The sequence below is a fragment of the Platalea leucorodia genome (genome assembly GCF_965183815.1).
Source record: "Platalea leucorodia genome assembly, chromosome: 3".
NCBI classification, from domain to species: Eukaryota; Metazoa; Chordata; class Aves; order Pelecaniformes; family Threskiornithidae; genus Platalea; species Platalea leucorodia.
The window spans coordinates 112,192,774-112,208,868 of NC_138825.1; the positions used below are offsets into that span (position 1 = coordinate 112,192,774).

Here is a 16,095-nt window from a genome sequence, read left to right on the forward strand (position 1 = left end):
ACATTGTAAGATTATAAACAGAAATGCTTGAATTTCTAATGATCATCTGACACTGCCCGAGAAACTGAAGAGAAAAAGCATACAATTTCTAGTGGCAGCTTTTCTGGCCTTGGTGACTTCAGAGAGCCACTGAATGCCTGTCAAAAATATAGGAGGTTCAGTGTCTTCAACAGAGCTGGTGAGAGATTTAGACACTTGCAGTGAAACTTCAGTGATGTTTTAAATTTGGCCACTGTCACTGACTGCTAAGATATTTGAGCCTCTTGCATGTTTCCAAGTCCTGCATGGTACTGTGGTCCACGTCACGTTTTGGCTACAGCATCAACCATGCCAAGAAGCACAAGAACCACCGCGTTTCCCTCAGTATGCAGACTTGGTGCTGGATCGCTGGCAGCGCCGTCGGGGGTCGAGCTTTGGCAGGAACCACCAGAAGTAGGAAATTGCAGTACACAGCTAGGACAGAAGGGAAATCTTGCAGAAAGGTCTTTGTGACAACTGACATGGTAACTCCGATGGGGCCTTCCTGTCCTGCTTCCGTGCTGGTCAACTCTTGGATGGGAAACAAAGCGCAACTTCCCTACAAGTGTCCTGAGCTTCTGGCTCCAAGTTTGACCCCTGATTTTTCCAGAAGGTTAATTTGCAGCGTAGCTATGCTATTTGTTTACTCTTGTGAAACAAAAGGACTTGCAATGAGAGAATTTCTATAGATAGTGTCATCCAGGCCATGAAAATGTCCTGTTTGCTGGGATGGCTCTGTTACAAAAAGAAGTGTTTAAATGTCAGCAACTTTAAGACAAATATGCCTTAGTTCAGCAATATGCTCTTTGAAAAAATTTAAAAGGTTACCATTGGACAATAAGGAAACAACACAATCTCCAGGAACTAACGTTTAAGAGTTCTCTGCATGCTATAGATCAGCAGATGGAAGCTCTGTCTCGAGCAGAAGGACAAGTGAGAAGAACAGAAGAGCAGCTTTGCCTTTTGAGTCCTGGGTACAAGACACGGTTCGTGCACATCATACCATTGTCCAAATGATCTCCACATTACAGCTCAACACAGCCCACGCTGCTCCTTTGTTTTGGGGCACCATGCATGAAGGAAAACCGAGGAGTGCTATGATGCTTCCATCCCTAGAGGCACTGAAAACCCAAAGGCGGTGAGGAACCTATGCTAAGTTGGCCCTGCTTTGAGGCAGAGGTCAGACCAGAGGACCTCCAGCGCTCCCTATCAGCCCCTATCGTTCTACGATAGCGTCTCAATACAGCCTGCTGTACGTATAGCTAATAACTATTTGTTCATGTATAAACTGTGGCTAGTAAATACGATAAAGCAGTACATTTCCTAAAATGTCAGGCTTAACGGGGCCCCAGGGATGCACAGTAAATGAGGGCAAGCCAAGGAGAGCAAGTGGAACAGATGCAGCCCAGCACCTGATGGCCTGCCAGAACAGCTCCCTCGGAGCTGCCCTTCCTCCACACGCGGCCTTTGCCTGCCTTCCTTTTGAGCAACCCTTGCCTTTCCCGTATCTGCCGCACTACTTGCCTGTGTACTTAAATATTTCAATTAAATACCAGCTTCTCAAGTTCAGGAACTATTTTACCTTACTCAAATAGTTTATTTAAAAATATATATATATATAATATTCTCCAATTCAGAAAAAGGATAGAACTTCCCACAATGTAACTTTGTTTTAATATATATATAAAATATTTATGCATTCAGTGAATGGAAACAGTTTTACTGTATACATTTTTAATGTTGTACTCTATGCAAATCTGCATTACCTAAAAATATACCGTCCTTCTGTAAATCAAAACAAGCAGGGAAAAAACACTGTAGCTGTGCGCTGGGTTATAATACCTAACAGAAATTATATGAAAGTTTTAGTTTTGAATTTAAGAACTCACAAACAACATTTTACTTTGCGAGTGCATAAATAGAAGACTGAATACATTCTGGCTTTGTTAAGCTGAAGTGTAGTAGAGGTTACAAAATGTAAATATATTTATTCATTTTCAGTATTTCAGTGTTTCCAAGTCCACCTTTCATGATAGTGTTAAATAAATCATGGTCCTATCCTTCCAAACATTTCAACACTCTTCAAAAAACAAAAACAAACAAACAAAATTTTAAAGTGAAATGTCCTCCTTCATTGAAGTGTTAGATCATATTTTAAATTACTGCACTCCCACACAATAGTTTTTATATATATATATTTTAAATATATATATATATTTATATATATAAAGAGACCAAATAGGAGACTACATTTTTTACTGTCAATATGTTTAACTTCACATACTGTAGTTGTATAAAACATGCATTTTCTGGGATAATTATGAACACATCATGAATGAGCCCACATAAATTATATTTTTTGTACAACTCCAAGTTTAAAAAAAAAAAGTCAGATTAAGTGCCTCTGAGGCCCTTTCTTCCCAGCTATCAGTTCTCAAAACACACTACTGAAATATTTATCTATGCCTACAGCTATGTGCTAGAGAACCAGATTTAAAATTTTAAAATACATCTACAGTATGTTTTACTTTTCTTAAAGTTCGTGACAGTCCTCGGATATTGTGTTGTGAAATGTAAAAATAGTCACAGATTCTTTTTTTTTTTTTCCAGAAATAAAAAACACATCTAGGAGAGTATGCAAAAACAAGGCAAAATGAAGTTTCATAGCACTTAATGAGGGTTAATATAAGTCAATAACTAATATTGAGGTTTGTAAAAAGGGCTGGATGAGCAGTTACCTGTACAAGCAAATGGTCTAGTAATTCCAATGGTATCAGACGTTGTTTCTGTAACCAACACTTCTCCACCCTTAAAACTAGTCGATATACATTCAAAATAGGCTGACATTGATATACTTACTAGGTGTAAAAATAGTGCACTATTTTTTCTGCCACAAAGCAAAATTGCATCCTAAGAGCTGGTAAACCTTCTTTTTTCCTTAAATAGAGAGAATGGGCAAAAAACTTGAAAAAAAATTAAATTAAGGCAATTAGACAGGTAAAACGGGACTGCCCATGATGACATAGCTGAAACTAGTATATACTTCAAAGTTATACTAGCTGCTGAACACTGACATGCAGCTTTTGATAGACGTGTATGAATGATACAAACTTCAACATTATGGCTTTATACAAGTGCATAGTTGCAACTGCAATAAGTAACGGTATCTGATTAATAAGCATAAAAAAATAAAGTGGAAAGATTTTTAAAACCCTCTTGCAGTATTACAGTACAATATATATACACAGTATAATGGTCACTTCTTACAGATGCAGTCTATATCACTATGGTTAATCTTTCTCCTGTTCTTCTTGCAGGCATGCTGGTGGCATCTTTACGAAAGCTGAAAAGTCAGTTTCTTCCGTTTTAATATTCATTCCTCTCGATCCTTTTATGAAATGTAGTGTATGTGTCTTGCCAAGAAAGCTTTTGTGGAACAGAGTTTAAAAGGTTACCTAACATATCCTTTTACTATTTACCAACCATTCCTCATTTGATCAGTCACTCAGGAGAATACAGGAAAACCCTCAGAGATTAGTAATTTATATTGCAGCAAAAATGTAAACCTCTGATATATATAGCACAATCTCTCAGGAAAATATATATTTTTAATATATTTTGGGATATGTTTCAGTCTTGCTGTAACAGGAAGAAAATTATCACCTTGAATTGTGTCTGCATTCACGGAAAGCAGTTAGCTGAAAAAGAAGCAGGAAGTTTGGTCAGTAAATGCAATGAATGTAAACCTGACAAAAATATACTTCCTCAAAGTCTTCATTTAAGATGGGCTCATCAGCATACTTGGGAGAAACAGCATTCCTCCGCATCAACAGCATCGTTACTTAAGTATAGCACATCCTTCCGCGTTATGATCCCAAATCAATTAAACCCCCTTGTAATATATGAGGGTAAAGTACGATACGCACAATGTAACAGTCACTTCTATAAAAGATTAGTAATTTTTAAGCTTTTAATATATGAAGATGCAGTATATTTAATTAACATAATGCTTGTTACTGTAAACACTAAGCCAGTTAAATTCTGCAAGAGCTGGTATCTCAGTGAACTGAGTACACAGCTGAGGTACAGCCCTAGTGCTGCTGTCATTGCCCATTCTTTTGTAAGGCTGAGACACACCTTATGTACTATTTAAAAGAATTCTTAGGAATTGAACATTTAGAGGTTTTTTTCTGTGTAAACAAAACATTGCATCAACATGTAAAATGATTAAACATCGAGAATTGTAAAATAGTTATCACTATTTCCAGTACATTCACACTGCATGTTTAAGTAAGCCATGGGACAAATTAGATCAATAAAACGGCCGTGTCTTTTCTAAAGCAGTCAAGGAAACCGTATCACAGAAGCTGCAAAGCCCATTTGTTTACATAGTTTTGAAATGCATGGTTAGGTACCCAAAAAGCACAGCACTGCAAAGGAAAGCAAAGTCAAATTCACTTCATAACACAGGTAGAAAAGCAAAATGCAGAAGTCCGGTGATTTCATGTCTGCTAGCCATGGACCAGTCAGTTTATGTTAAAAGCTTAAAAATGAAAAGTATTTGTAAACACCAATTCTGTTTCAGCTAAACATCCAACTGCTCCAATCTCCCTTTTAGCCTCAAAAATTATCTGCAGAGGTTAGCAGTATTAGGACTATAGATGAGCAACTACTCTAACAACAGGAGATATTTTCTTTTCAGGCAGGCAGACATGAATTTTGAATAAAGATCTAAAATTAGAAAAATAAAAACACCAACAAAGGCAACAACATCGTTTTAATGAAAATGACTCCTCTAAAAATTCATCAACATCATGAACAGAATCTCATTTTTACTATTTAAAATATTAAAATGAGATCTTGTATTTTCTCTGCTTTGAGAAACAAAATCCAACATAGCATGCTGTATTCAAAGGCAAACAAATTCATTCCTCGCTATTTAGATTTACCCCTTATACTTCTTCAGAAATCAAAAACATCGTCATCATCATCATCATCATCACCATCAATATCATCAACATCATCAAATGACCAATCCCAGTCCTTAAATGCCAGATCAAGTAATCTGCAACAGGAGGGTTTGATGTTTAATGTGTGTCACGCTTCTATAAAAGACTTCAAAATTCCATTTGTTGTCATTAAACCTTTTTAAATAAAAGACTGTGTTAAGGTAGGTGGATTCCTTCCTTTGCCTATCATCAAATATGAAGATTCAGTTAGTGTTCACGTAAACCAGGAATATTGTATTAATTGGAAATTTATCTCATTCATTTCTATAGAACACTTACCATATTGATTTTTCCCCAAAAAATCTCAGCAGAAAACACCAACACGCACATTTCATAAAATCAGCTGCTTTCTGGTTTGCTGCTGTTCTTGTTGACCGAGGTGCAGTTTTATGCTCTCTCACTATCCCTTTCTGGACAATAACGCAAGGCTAACAATTTTTCCAATACAATCAAATAATTTTGATTGCTGAACAGAGTATCAAATAAAATAGTGTCATCTGAATTTACAAACAAATACAGTAGGATTTTACTATATCCCAAGCACAGTGGGATTACACTATACAGCTATCCTGTAGCTCATTATTTAAAGCTAAGCAATGCTAAAAAAGAGGATATATCAACTTGTTCTCTAGGCGTCACTGCCTGCGCTCCTTCTAAGGTCAATAGAGAACAAAGCAAGCAAGCGAGGCAAACCTCGTCAGCAAATGAGTCCTTTTACCTAGTTTAGGCATTTATTTTGGGATGGGATGAATCATTGTCTAGAGGCATTCATCTCTTTCTGTTGTTATCGAAGGATCTTATGCAAATATCTTAAGTACTAACTTCTCAATTGTTATAGCTACAAGAAATGAAACCCAGTCTAGTCATCTCTCCAGCGAGCTCAATGGATTTTAAATCAGGATTATATGCCAACCATAGCAGGCAGAGATAGAAACCTTACCCTAACAGAGAGTTCAGTATGTTTTAACTAAAACATGCTAAGTGTTTGATATAGTTAATCACATGCTTTACAAAAAATGGGTTTCAGGGGTTTTTTGGGTTTTCAGGTTTTAAAGTTTTTACACTTTCAAATGTGATATATATCCCTGAAAAGGTTCAATGTTCATTTATTATAAACTATGGCTACTGTAATTTCTAAAACACTTAAAGAATTTATTAGGCATTAAAATATATGAAAGTTGATATTTTTCAATTTGGAATTATCCTTTTGGCACAATCCAACTGAATGGATAAGCAGAAATTGTATAGTCTGTACCAAAAACTGGTTTGCCCTTTCTTAAATCATTATGAAGAACAACAGCATGAAAACCTTGGAGAAACAATCACTGCGTGGAATTCCTAGCAGGGACAGCATGTACAGGACTGTGCAGGTTAGAAAGGACCTCAGGAGGTCTCTGAGCCCGTCCTCCTGCTCAAAGCAGGGTCAGCTACAAGGCCAGCCCAGGCTGCTCAAGGCTTTGTCCTGTCAGGTCTTGCAAGCCTCCAGGGATGGAGCCTGTCCAGCCTCACCAGCCCGCCTCCCTGCCCAGCTGCCTGGGTTGGCTTTTCCTTCTATCCAGCTGGAATCTCTCTCGGTTCAACCGAGCTCCTTGTCTCTCACCCTCCCACCATGCAGCACTGAAGAGCCTGGCTCCACCTCCTCGATACCCTCCCCACAGGCAGAGGCAGGCTGCTGTGGTACCCTGCTGGAGCTGCCCTGCACCCCGGCTGAACAAGCCCAGCTCCCTCAAGCCTCTGCTCTGACCATCCTGGTGGCCTCCACTGGACTTTCCCCAGTTTGTCAATGTCTGTCTTGAATTTGGGGGCCCATCTCTTCCCTCAGAAGGGGATAATCTCTTCCCTCAAGCATCTGGCTGTGCTCCTCTTGGTTCAGTCTCAAAGCCTGCCTTGCTGCCAGGGCTCACTGCTGGCTCATCTCCAACATGTCCCCAGCCACAGTCCCCAGATTTAACTGGCAACTAGATCTTCATTCTTAATAAAGTTTGTAACAGAAAATTAATTATTCCATATGGTAAGCCCTTGCACAAAAGCCTCACAGAGGCACCAGTCAGATATTAATTAGCCATAGCAATTACAGTAATTTATAAGTATGTGGTCTCTAATTAAAAGTGTTTAAATCCATACAAATTTCCACTGGTTTGACAGACCTGCATTGGCAAGGTGACAGGTGAGATGACCTCACAGAACTACACTTTTCCATCTGTTAGGTACATTTGCAAAGCTAACTGGGAAAGTTTAATTGCAAAAATAAAATGGTTTACACGTAAAAATGCTCATTCTCTCCTTTTCCTACCATTACAAAATACACAGATAGAAAAAAAAAATCACTAGAGACTGATTCAGACTGGAGGAGGACCACAACTAAAAAGAAAGGTAAGAGTAAACACTGTGTTATGAAAACATTTTGTAAAAAATGTCATGAAGATTGAAAGAAGGGTGTTATAAGGAGAAAAATTATTTTATGAGCACGTAAGAACAGCTGTCGAAAAAGAATCAGAATTTATAATATACCCTTTATATGTCAACAATAAGAAACAGAATAAAACTAATTAATTAGATTGTATACACTATACAGAAGAAAAGCATTTTACTTGTCTCCCAAGTTGTCATGAATGTTTCCTTGCTTCATGCTTCAATCCAATCATTGATATTTTGGTTCGTTTTGCACAAAGAAACCCTTCAATAATCAGTCATTAAGTAGTAATTAAAAAACATTTTACCTTCATGTTTATAATAAAAAACCCTAATCATTTAAAATGCAAATTATGAGGTCAGACTTTGTTTTTTAGAGTATGTATGTAAAGTAAATTTAAAAAAAAAAATAAATCTGACTGTCAGGAAGTTAGGAGGGAAGTGAAATTAAGTTACTTTGAGTCCTTTCACTACGCATTTCCACACATTAAAATACCAGTATTTTTTTAAGATCTAACTCTTCGTAGTGTAAGGCTGTTTTGGGATAACAGCAGCATCACAGTAAGAGCATGCTTACACTGCATTCCCCGCTGTAACTCTGGCAACGCACCCAACCCAGTTTTCAACCAGTCAGCTGAGATATTGGTAGCACTCTGGTCACAGAGACAAGGAGAGCACTACTGTCTAGCCACTGCCAAATTATCTCTCTGGGGAAAAATGTTAAGCCTCTGCTGAACTGTCCGTTGCTGCTGGAATACTGCAACCAACAAAACAAGTCAGACCAAACTTTTCATAGGCTGTCAACAACTGGGGACGGATATAACCAAGTATTAGCTAGTACTCTAGGTGATGAAAAAAGCAAACTGAAGAAGACCAGAAATTCTGTACTGTGCAATCACATAAGCACTACCTGCAGAATGTTATCACTTCCACAATACAGCATAGGATTTTGCTCCTTAAAACTGATCCAGTAATAGATTACTGGTTTTTGTGTGGACTTTTTTTTCCCAAATCAGAGGAATTTGGTAAGACTATTCTTTTAGGAATCATGAGACATGAGCATGAGTCCTTCTGGGCTGAATAAGGAATTGAAACTAATTCTGCCACCCTTTGGTAAGTGCTCCAGCTGCTTGACCAAATGGTGATCCCTCACCTCCCACCTTCCTGCTCTCTTGCAAAAAGTGCGCGTGATGCTCAAACAGGTGCCTACCACTGCAGCAACGGGCTCCACGCTGGGGAACCCGCACGGGCAGAGACGCAAAAGTGAGATTCATCTGAACTAGCTTCTCACTGTAGATGTCCAAGAGCACGATGTATGCTCCTTTCCTACACTAGGAGGACATGAATCCTGAAAACAACTCTTCCTAAATATCAACTGTAAATGGAATCAGACATAGATACGTACATTTGGTCAGATGAAACACACTTTAACATACAAATCCGCAATCAGGTGTCTAACCTTAGAGCAGGGCAGGAATTCAAACACATGCCTCAAAACCAAACAATAAGAAACAAAAGACACATAGTCTTTTGCTACGTGTAAGGCCTTCTAGATTGCTTTTTGAAGGCACCTAATTCTCTCCAGGGTTCATTAGAACCACAAGCATCTAACTTCATTGCTCAACTTCAAATCAGGTTCAGTAGTGGCCATCTTGAAAATTTTTAAACCTTTTTTTCTTTTTTCTTTTCTTTTTTAAATCTTCACACCCCTCACACTGACCCTTTGCCCAGTTAAACCCCATTTTCCTCTACCAGTTGCCAGTTCACAGAACTATTAGGCTACAGATGACGCTACAAGTTCTGCCTATGACACATAAGAACAATAGGATAAATTATCAGTACGGTAGGGTTAACTAGCAGGTAATTCGAGGTCCTTTAAACAAGGGAACAAACACAGCGACTCTTCTTATAACTTAACTGAGGTTTATAGAAGATGACATGCTAGATCACATATCAGTAGTCAACAACATTTGTGGTTAACTGTCCCTGTCAACATATACAACATTAATTGTAGTAAAATGTTTAAAACAATAAACTAAATAGCAGCTCTTGTGTCACCTTGGTTTGTTTGGAGGAAGCTGTCGACTTGGTCGTCTGATGGACTGGTTTGCCTGTACCTTTATGGAAGTTCTGGGAGAAGATCGAGCAAAGGGGTCTGGTGCTGGAGGCTTCTTGGGTATTTTTTTCACCAGTCGGCTCACCCATTTCTGCTGTTCTTCTGTAGAATTAGCTAACAGTAGTAGATTCTTTGCCGTTGAAATATCATAGTACACTGTAGTAAGAATTTTTAAAATAAAAATGAATATTGTTATTATTCTAAACATGTCCCCACATCAAAAATTAGTTGTCAGATTACCATACTCTCATAGTCAACACAAGGAGAAATCAGCAGAGAATCAAAAGCAAAGTGAACCAGATTTTGCCAAATTTTGTTTTCTGGTTGCTGACAGTCCCTCCTCCTTACATTTAGAGGGTAACAACTTAGTACTATGGAAGATACACACTCACATGGAATAAAAGGAGGAAGGGTAACACGGAGGTGTGCCTGAGCCCAAGAAACTATGTAACCTGAGTCACAAGGAGTAAACTTCACTGAACATCATCTGTTTCATAACACGCACTAACGCTATTGTTTCATATAGCAATCCAGCACAACACGCAGTGTGAGCAGTGTTACAACCCCCACGCTTTGCTGCATGATGCTGACAACACAGCGGGTATGTACGTATATTGGCCACATGCCGTTAACTCACAGCAGTGAGCTGATCCTCGTGTAAACACCCTTAGAAAGGTTCTGATGGCTATGTACGAATAAAAGAAAAACCTACCTGTTCATGTTTGGTTGCTGTCAGACCACTACTAGAATCCTCTGATCCTTTAGAACGCCCTGTAACTCCAGTGACTATATGCATATTCAAATACCTGCTATTTACCTTTGCAAGGTGCTATAATCTCTTCTTTTTTATCCATGTGATCTTTGTGACATTTGATATGGCAACGGCGACATTCTAGAGCAGGAGGAGGTTTAAACATATGCCACAGTGGCTTCATACAAGCTTCACAATTGGTTGGAAAGTGATAAAGAGTAGGTATAAACTCATGTCCTTTGTGACAAATGTAATTTGACTTCTCTCCCATGGGCTCCACGGGAAATTCCTGTTCCTTTTTGCTCTCTCCTTCATTAGCATATAGAATCTAAAATCAAAGCAAAATAATCTCAGTACTTGTATATGACACGGAAATTCAGAGTAATTAAGTAGAAAGACTGAGGAAATACAATGGAATGGATTTTTTTCAAGTTCTTTTTTTAGTAGCTATTCCATTAGACAAAGTTATGAAAACATTTTTGACAACGTGTGAAGTACCATCTCTGTTACACTAGAAACATTAATTTATTACTGAATACCTGGAATATCCTAGGAATTTCCTTGGAGTCTGCTCTGTACACATCAGTCTGAGTGACTGGTCGGACATGGAAGAGTTTGCTATAGGAAATTATTGCAATAAGGACAAAAATTAATGTTACCAACATGATACGTTTAAATTGATGGATTAAGTTAGGATATAACATACCACATTAAGACTTAGAGCCATTAAAGATTTGTCAGTACAAATTTATAATCACTTGATTAAAGCCCTATCTTTCAATCCTGCACATGAACTTCCAAAAACCCTAAATAAAGTCACAAGTATCCAGCTATATTTGTGAAAAAAACGACAGCGCTGAAAAAAACATCACGTGACTTTAAAGATTGCTGGTAGCTTTCTAACACAATCCTCTCCCCACGCTCCAACCTCTGAATATCCACATTCTGCATTTATTAAGAAAATAAATTAATTAACTATACAACCCACCTGTAAGGACATGTTGTAAATGAAAATGTAAAACCACTGCAAATTATAGCCTGTCCACTACACTCTTCTTAACGTTTTTTTGCTACAATATATAGGTGAGGTAGGTCTAGCTGAGCTAGTGGAAGCAGTTCAGTTACATCTGAGCTCAAGAGAGCTACCCGTATCAGACTGAGCACCACACGACTGCTGCACCACTGCTTACAATGGATACTTAAGCTCCCAGCTCTGTAGTTCAAATTGCAGAAGTATGCCCCATTTGACGCTGCGCTCCCAGACGGGACCTCTAAAGGCCTTTTGTCCAAGTCTTTCTGACAAAGTTCACCTCCAAATCAGAAGGAACCTCATGTGATACTACTTACTCTATATCTAATACCATATAGGGATTAGATTGTTCTTTATCTTGTTCGCTGTCATAGAACAGGATCTTCTTACTGCTTACAATTACATACTGTTAAGAGACAGAAAAGGATGAAATACACGTTTCAATCAAGCTCATCACAGATGTCAAAGATGATGTCACAGCAATTACCACAGATGTCACAGCAATATTTTTCTACAATGTTATACGTTGTATATAACATATTGTTACATGATATTTAAACAGATTTAAGTACCTATAAAGAGATAAAAATGAAAGTCTGGAAGAAAGTAAAAGCCTTTCGTTTCTATTTTACTTGGACTGGTAGTGAGAGTAACTGCCATCTTACAATGTCTATTTTACATGTGCAGTTCACAACTAATAGGGATCATACTCACAAAGCTCACTGTTATACTTACCAGCACTGCTAGCAATTTTCATAAAAAAGCTAGTTACCTAGAAGACCTCCTATTTCCAGGATTTTGCCCAGAACGAACAGTTTGACTGAGCAGTAAGTGAACTGGTATGAAACTGCGTAGTTACTCTTTGGGCAGAGACCCATCAAAGAGGCTACTGAAAAGCAGTAGACGAGTGAAGGCTGCACACAAGGCAGATGAGGAGTTGTTAGTTTTATCTCCTAAATAAAGAATTTGTCAAGGGCATCTGCTTCCAGACTCTGCTGAATTCCAGCTACATAATACTGCTGGGAATGTTTATGGCTGAATGCACAAACGTTTGAAGAGCATGAATGGCTCTTTTCACCTCTGGCTGGACAAGGAAGAGTCTTAACCTATTACAATTGACTTAACCTGCTCCTCTCAGACATAGCTATACCAGCTAACATATTTTATACATTTAAGTAATGAGAGAACATATATCAAAGAAAAACCGAAGTGTTGAAAACCTGCCGTTAGTTTAAAATCCAGACTACACAGGAAACAAGATCATAAATCTGGTTTTCTTACCTTTTTAACCCATCCAAATTTTTTAGTGTTATTTCTAACAGGCAGTGATAGCCAGCCTTCCAATCTTGATTCTGAAAAAGAGATATTTATTAAAGAACATAAATATTCACAAAACATTATTTTTGAGACTCCTGTGCATTTTAAAATAGTTATCGAAGATCAATAATAAAGCAACAGAGCAAACATGAGAGCATGAACTATTTAAAACTACAAAGTCTGGCAAAGTTTATCATAGTAAATGTTCAGGAATAAATTAAATGGTGTATTCCTGAATACAGCCAATAACTGACAATGCAATCACAAAAAAGTAGTAGGCATGAGGAAGAAGGGGAAGAGCAAACTTGCAATTATAGCACACACATTCCCTTTAGTAATTTTTTCAAGACTTAAAATGCTTATGTCTATCAACCTTTACCTTTAAAAACAGTGTCTGAAGATATTAGTACAGACCACACAACATCCAGTTCAAGACAAAAAAAGGCAAACTACCACCACCAATAACCCATATCCTCTATACGCTGGGTAACATTTCATAACTTTAATATTCTAATTCATATTTTTTGCTCCGTTAGTTTTTCTTTTTTCTAATTCTGCCTAAATCTCCTAGGCTTTTTAATCCAAAATAAGTAATTTTTGGCTAATCCTTAGGCCTTGCCTAAATTCAACTGCCCTTTCACTCACTTGCAATATTTCATATTACACTGGCACATTAGTCAGACTGGATTTATCAGCAGTATTAACAGCTCAGCTGTTGTTTGACACACACATTTCAGTAGTAACCAAAAGCTCACCGGGATCACACTTCCCCAGGGCTCAGTAATACATAGCATTGCATAGCCTTTGACCTTATTTTTATAGCTGCACTTAATACAAGCATTTCTTTCCCCTATGTTTTATTAAGAGGAACTATTCAATCGCAATAATATTCTCCTAATGAGCTTCCCACCCTAGCAGATAACCTCTACTGCTGCTGAGGAACCTCCAGGTCAAAAATACTGAAGCCTTAAGTATTAACAAACACAAAACCATGAAAGGAGCATAAACATGCTCCAAAATTGCAAAAGCTGTTTTCCTTCTCATCAGACGGCATTTGCAGGCTCCTGCCCATGTTTAACATAGCGTAACAAATAGTTATTAGATATTTGTAGAATTCTCACTTTGTCTAGAAGGAATTGAAGCAAGGTTATTTATTCAGATATGCACTGTCTTCGAAGTTTATTGCTTCAATGCTTATTGCTGTTGATGACACATTTTCATGTACATACCAAGTACATGAAGTAGTTCTATACCGTATATTTTGCCTCGTACCTGCCACTTTAAAGTGTTTAAATTGTTCCTTTCAACACCTGATACAAAGTGTGGCAAGCATAATGCTGATGCAAAAAATCCCTCCCCACATCCAGGAAGCACATTTAGTTTGTTAATGGTGTGAAAAAAATATGCATTAATATTTTTCCCATTTTTCTCTGTAACCTCCAACACTACCACATGAAATTGGATAAAATGAGAGTTTCTGGTTACACGTCTTCATTTCTGGTGTCTATACTAACAGATCAGAGAAAGGACAGAATATTCCAAAATTTCCACAGTACATGCTTATAAGCACTAGGGGGGGGGGAAACAACAAAACACAACCATCATACCTCAAATCTGTTGTAATTATGTCACAAAAAAGTCCTAGTTTAGATATGATTTTTACTTTAGAACAAAACAAAACCATGCAGATACCACAACAGCAGCTAACAAGGAAAAAATGAGGTATGTACTTAACAATTCTTTTATTACAAGCCTCATAGCAAAAATCAGAGAATGAGGAAAATAGAGGAAATGCATCATTCTTTACTCTGGTTTGATGAAGTAATGTCAATATTCCAAAACAAGTTTTGCCTTCAGTGGAAAGGTATTCACACTTTAAAGGAACCTCAAGTGAAATATAGAAATTTGAAAGTAATTAAAAAACCCACCTCTGACATTAACACTAAACAGAAGTTTTGTTCAACATAGTGTATGTGTAGTCATATAAAATGAATATAGAATTAGTAAAACAAAGTTCTGTTTTACCAGAGCCATTTGATTATATGCTTTATGTATCTGGGAAAACGAATACATTTTGCTTGCCTTACCATGTAAGAATCAAATACAAGATTCAAAATAAGGCAAAACAATGTAATACTCAGAAGACTGAATTTCTACAAGCAAGTAATGTACGTTTAGATGGTGAGGAGTCAGATGTCTCCACACTTCACAAACAGAAAGATTTGACTTTTTGGTATCCAGTATCTTAGGGTCATACAGATAGCTGCAGATACTGGATAGAGGCTACCTTGAAAACAAGGTCATAAGGCTCGTTTATTCAATGCTTGAATAAAAATGGTGGGTTTATAAATGGCAGCAAGCATCTGTAAACATTTAGAGAAAACATGCCAGTTATTTGTTCGCGCAAAGTTTTTCATGTCTCTGATGGCAATGTTTACTGCTACTGCAGCGTATTTACTGTCAGATCTTTTTATTTTTTTTAATAATGTATTAATAGTGTTAGTTTTAAAACAGAGAAAAGGACACAGTAAGAACAAAACCAAACAGTTCTCAGGGATGTCACCTGTGCTATCAACTTCTGTAGGGCTGTGGGAACAAGACAAAGGTTCTTCCTCTGAGTCAGAATCAGAATCGAGAAGCATGCGAGAACTGGAAGGCTTAGTGGCAATACTGACAGAGGTAGAAGAGTGCTGGTAGGTGAAAGACATGGATTCCATAGTGTGGGATTGAGTGATACGGACTAAACATAAAGCATAAAGGAGGAAAAAGGTAGAAAAGAAGTCAAAATAGAATGTCTAAGAAGAGAGTATTAGTTTTGTTTCATCACATAACACAGCAATTGCAAAGTAACCACCACAATAAAATGGAAAAAAAATATTTAGTTTTAATGGGGTGCAATAGAATTTTTTTAAAGAAATTTCTTTAAATAAATGTCAGATGATGTATGATTATAGACAGATTTAGTTAGTACGTGGATAGTGATCACTATCAAAGCATTAATAAGATGGCAGAAACACCTGAAGATGAACAGCCACAGAATCAGCAGTGTGTTAATTTACTGCTTCAGTTTCTATGGTAAAACACTGATATAAAACCAATTAATGCAGAAATATTAATAAAATTAACATACCAGGGAATCCGTCATCTGCCTCAGCATCTCCAGGTCCACTGCCTATGCTACTGTTGTCTAGACCAATGTGTAATGACTGCAGTTGTGAACGAAGCTGTTCAATGTCACTGTCTTTGCTGTCCAGAGTCATCTGCAGTTCAATCCGTATCTGACTCTCTTCTGCTATTTGCTGTAAGGATAAATGACAAGATTTCCTATTATCACAACACTCAGTTACTCAGAGAAAATGTAAGTAGAAAATTACACAGACTTTGCAGCCCATCTCGATATATATACCGCATATTTCTTTTGGTCATGGGAAATTCAGGAATA

At 37.5% G+C, this 16,095-nt stretch overlaps 1 protein-coding gene across 5 annotated transcripts in view; it reads right to left on the reverse strand.

The window, feature by feature from the left end:
- Positions 1-677: 677 nt before the first annotated feature.
- The window catches only part of ROCK2 (Rho associated coiled-coil containing protein kinase 2), a 107,970-nt gene continuing 92,552 nt past the window's right edge, over positions 678-16,095 (reverse strand). For 3 of the 5 annotated variants that reach the window (XM_082306618.1, XM_082306620.1, XM_082306621.1), the window contains 7 exons: positions 15,784-15,952; positions 12,618-12,688; positions 11,654-11,742; positions 10,846-10,924; positions 10,373-10,634; positions 9,498-9,711; positions 1,593-3,716 (listed from right to left, as the gene is read on the reverse strand). In XM_082306618.1, the coding sequence (XP_082162744.1) occupies positions 3,713-3,716; positions 9,498-9,711; positions 10,373-10,634; positions 10,846-10,924; positions 11,654-11,742; positions 12,618-12,688; positions 15,784-15,952 (888 nt within the window). In that variant the 3' untranslated portion in view covers positions 1,593-3,712. Of the gene's footprint in view, positions 754-1,592; positions 5,084-9,497; positions 9,712-10,372; positions 10,635-10,845; positions 10,925-11,653; positions 11,743-12,617; positions 12,689-15,783; positions 15,953-16,095 lie in introns of those variants that run through there. The other 2 variants (XM_082306619.1, XM_082306622.1) reach the window with 2 other exon arrangements.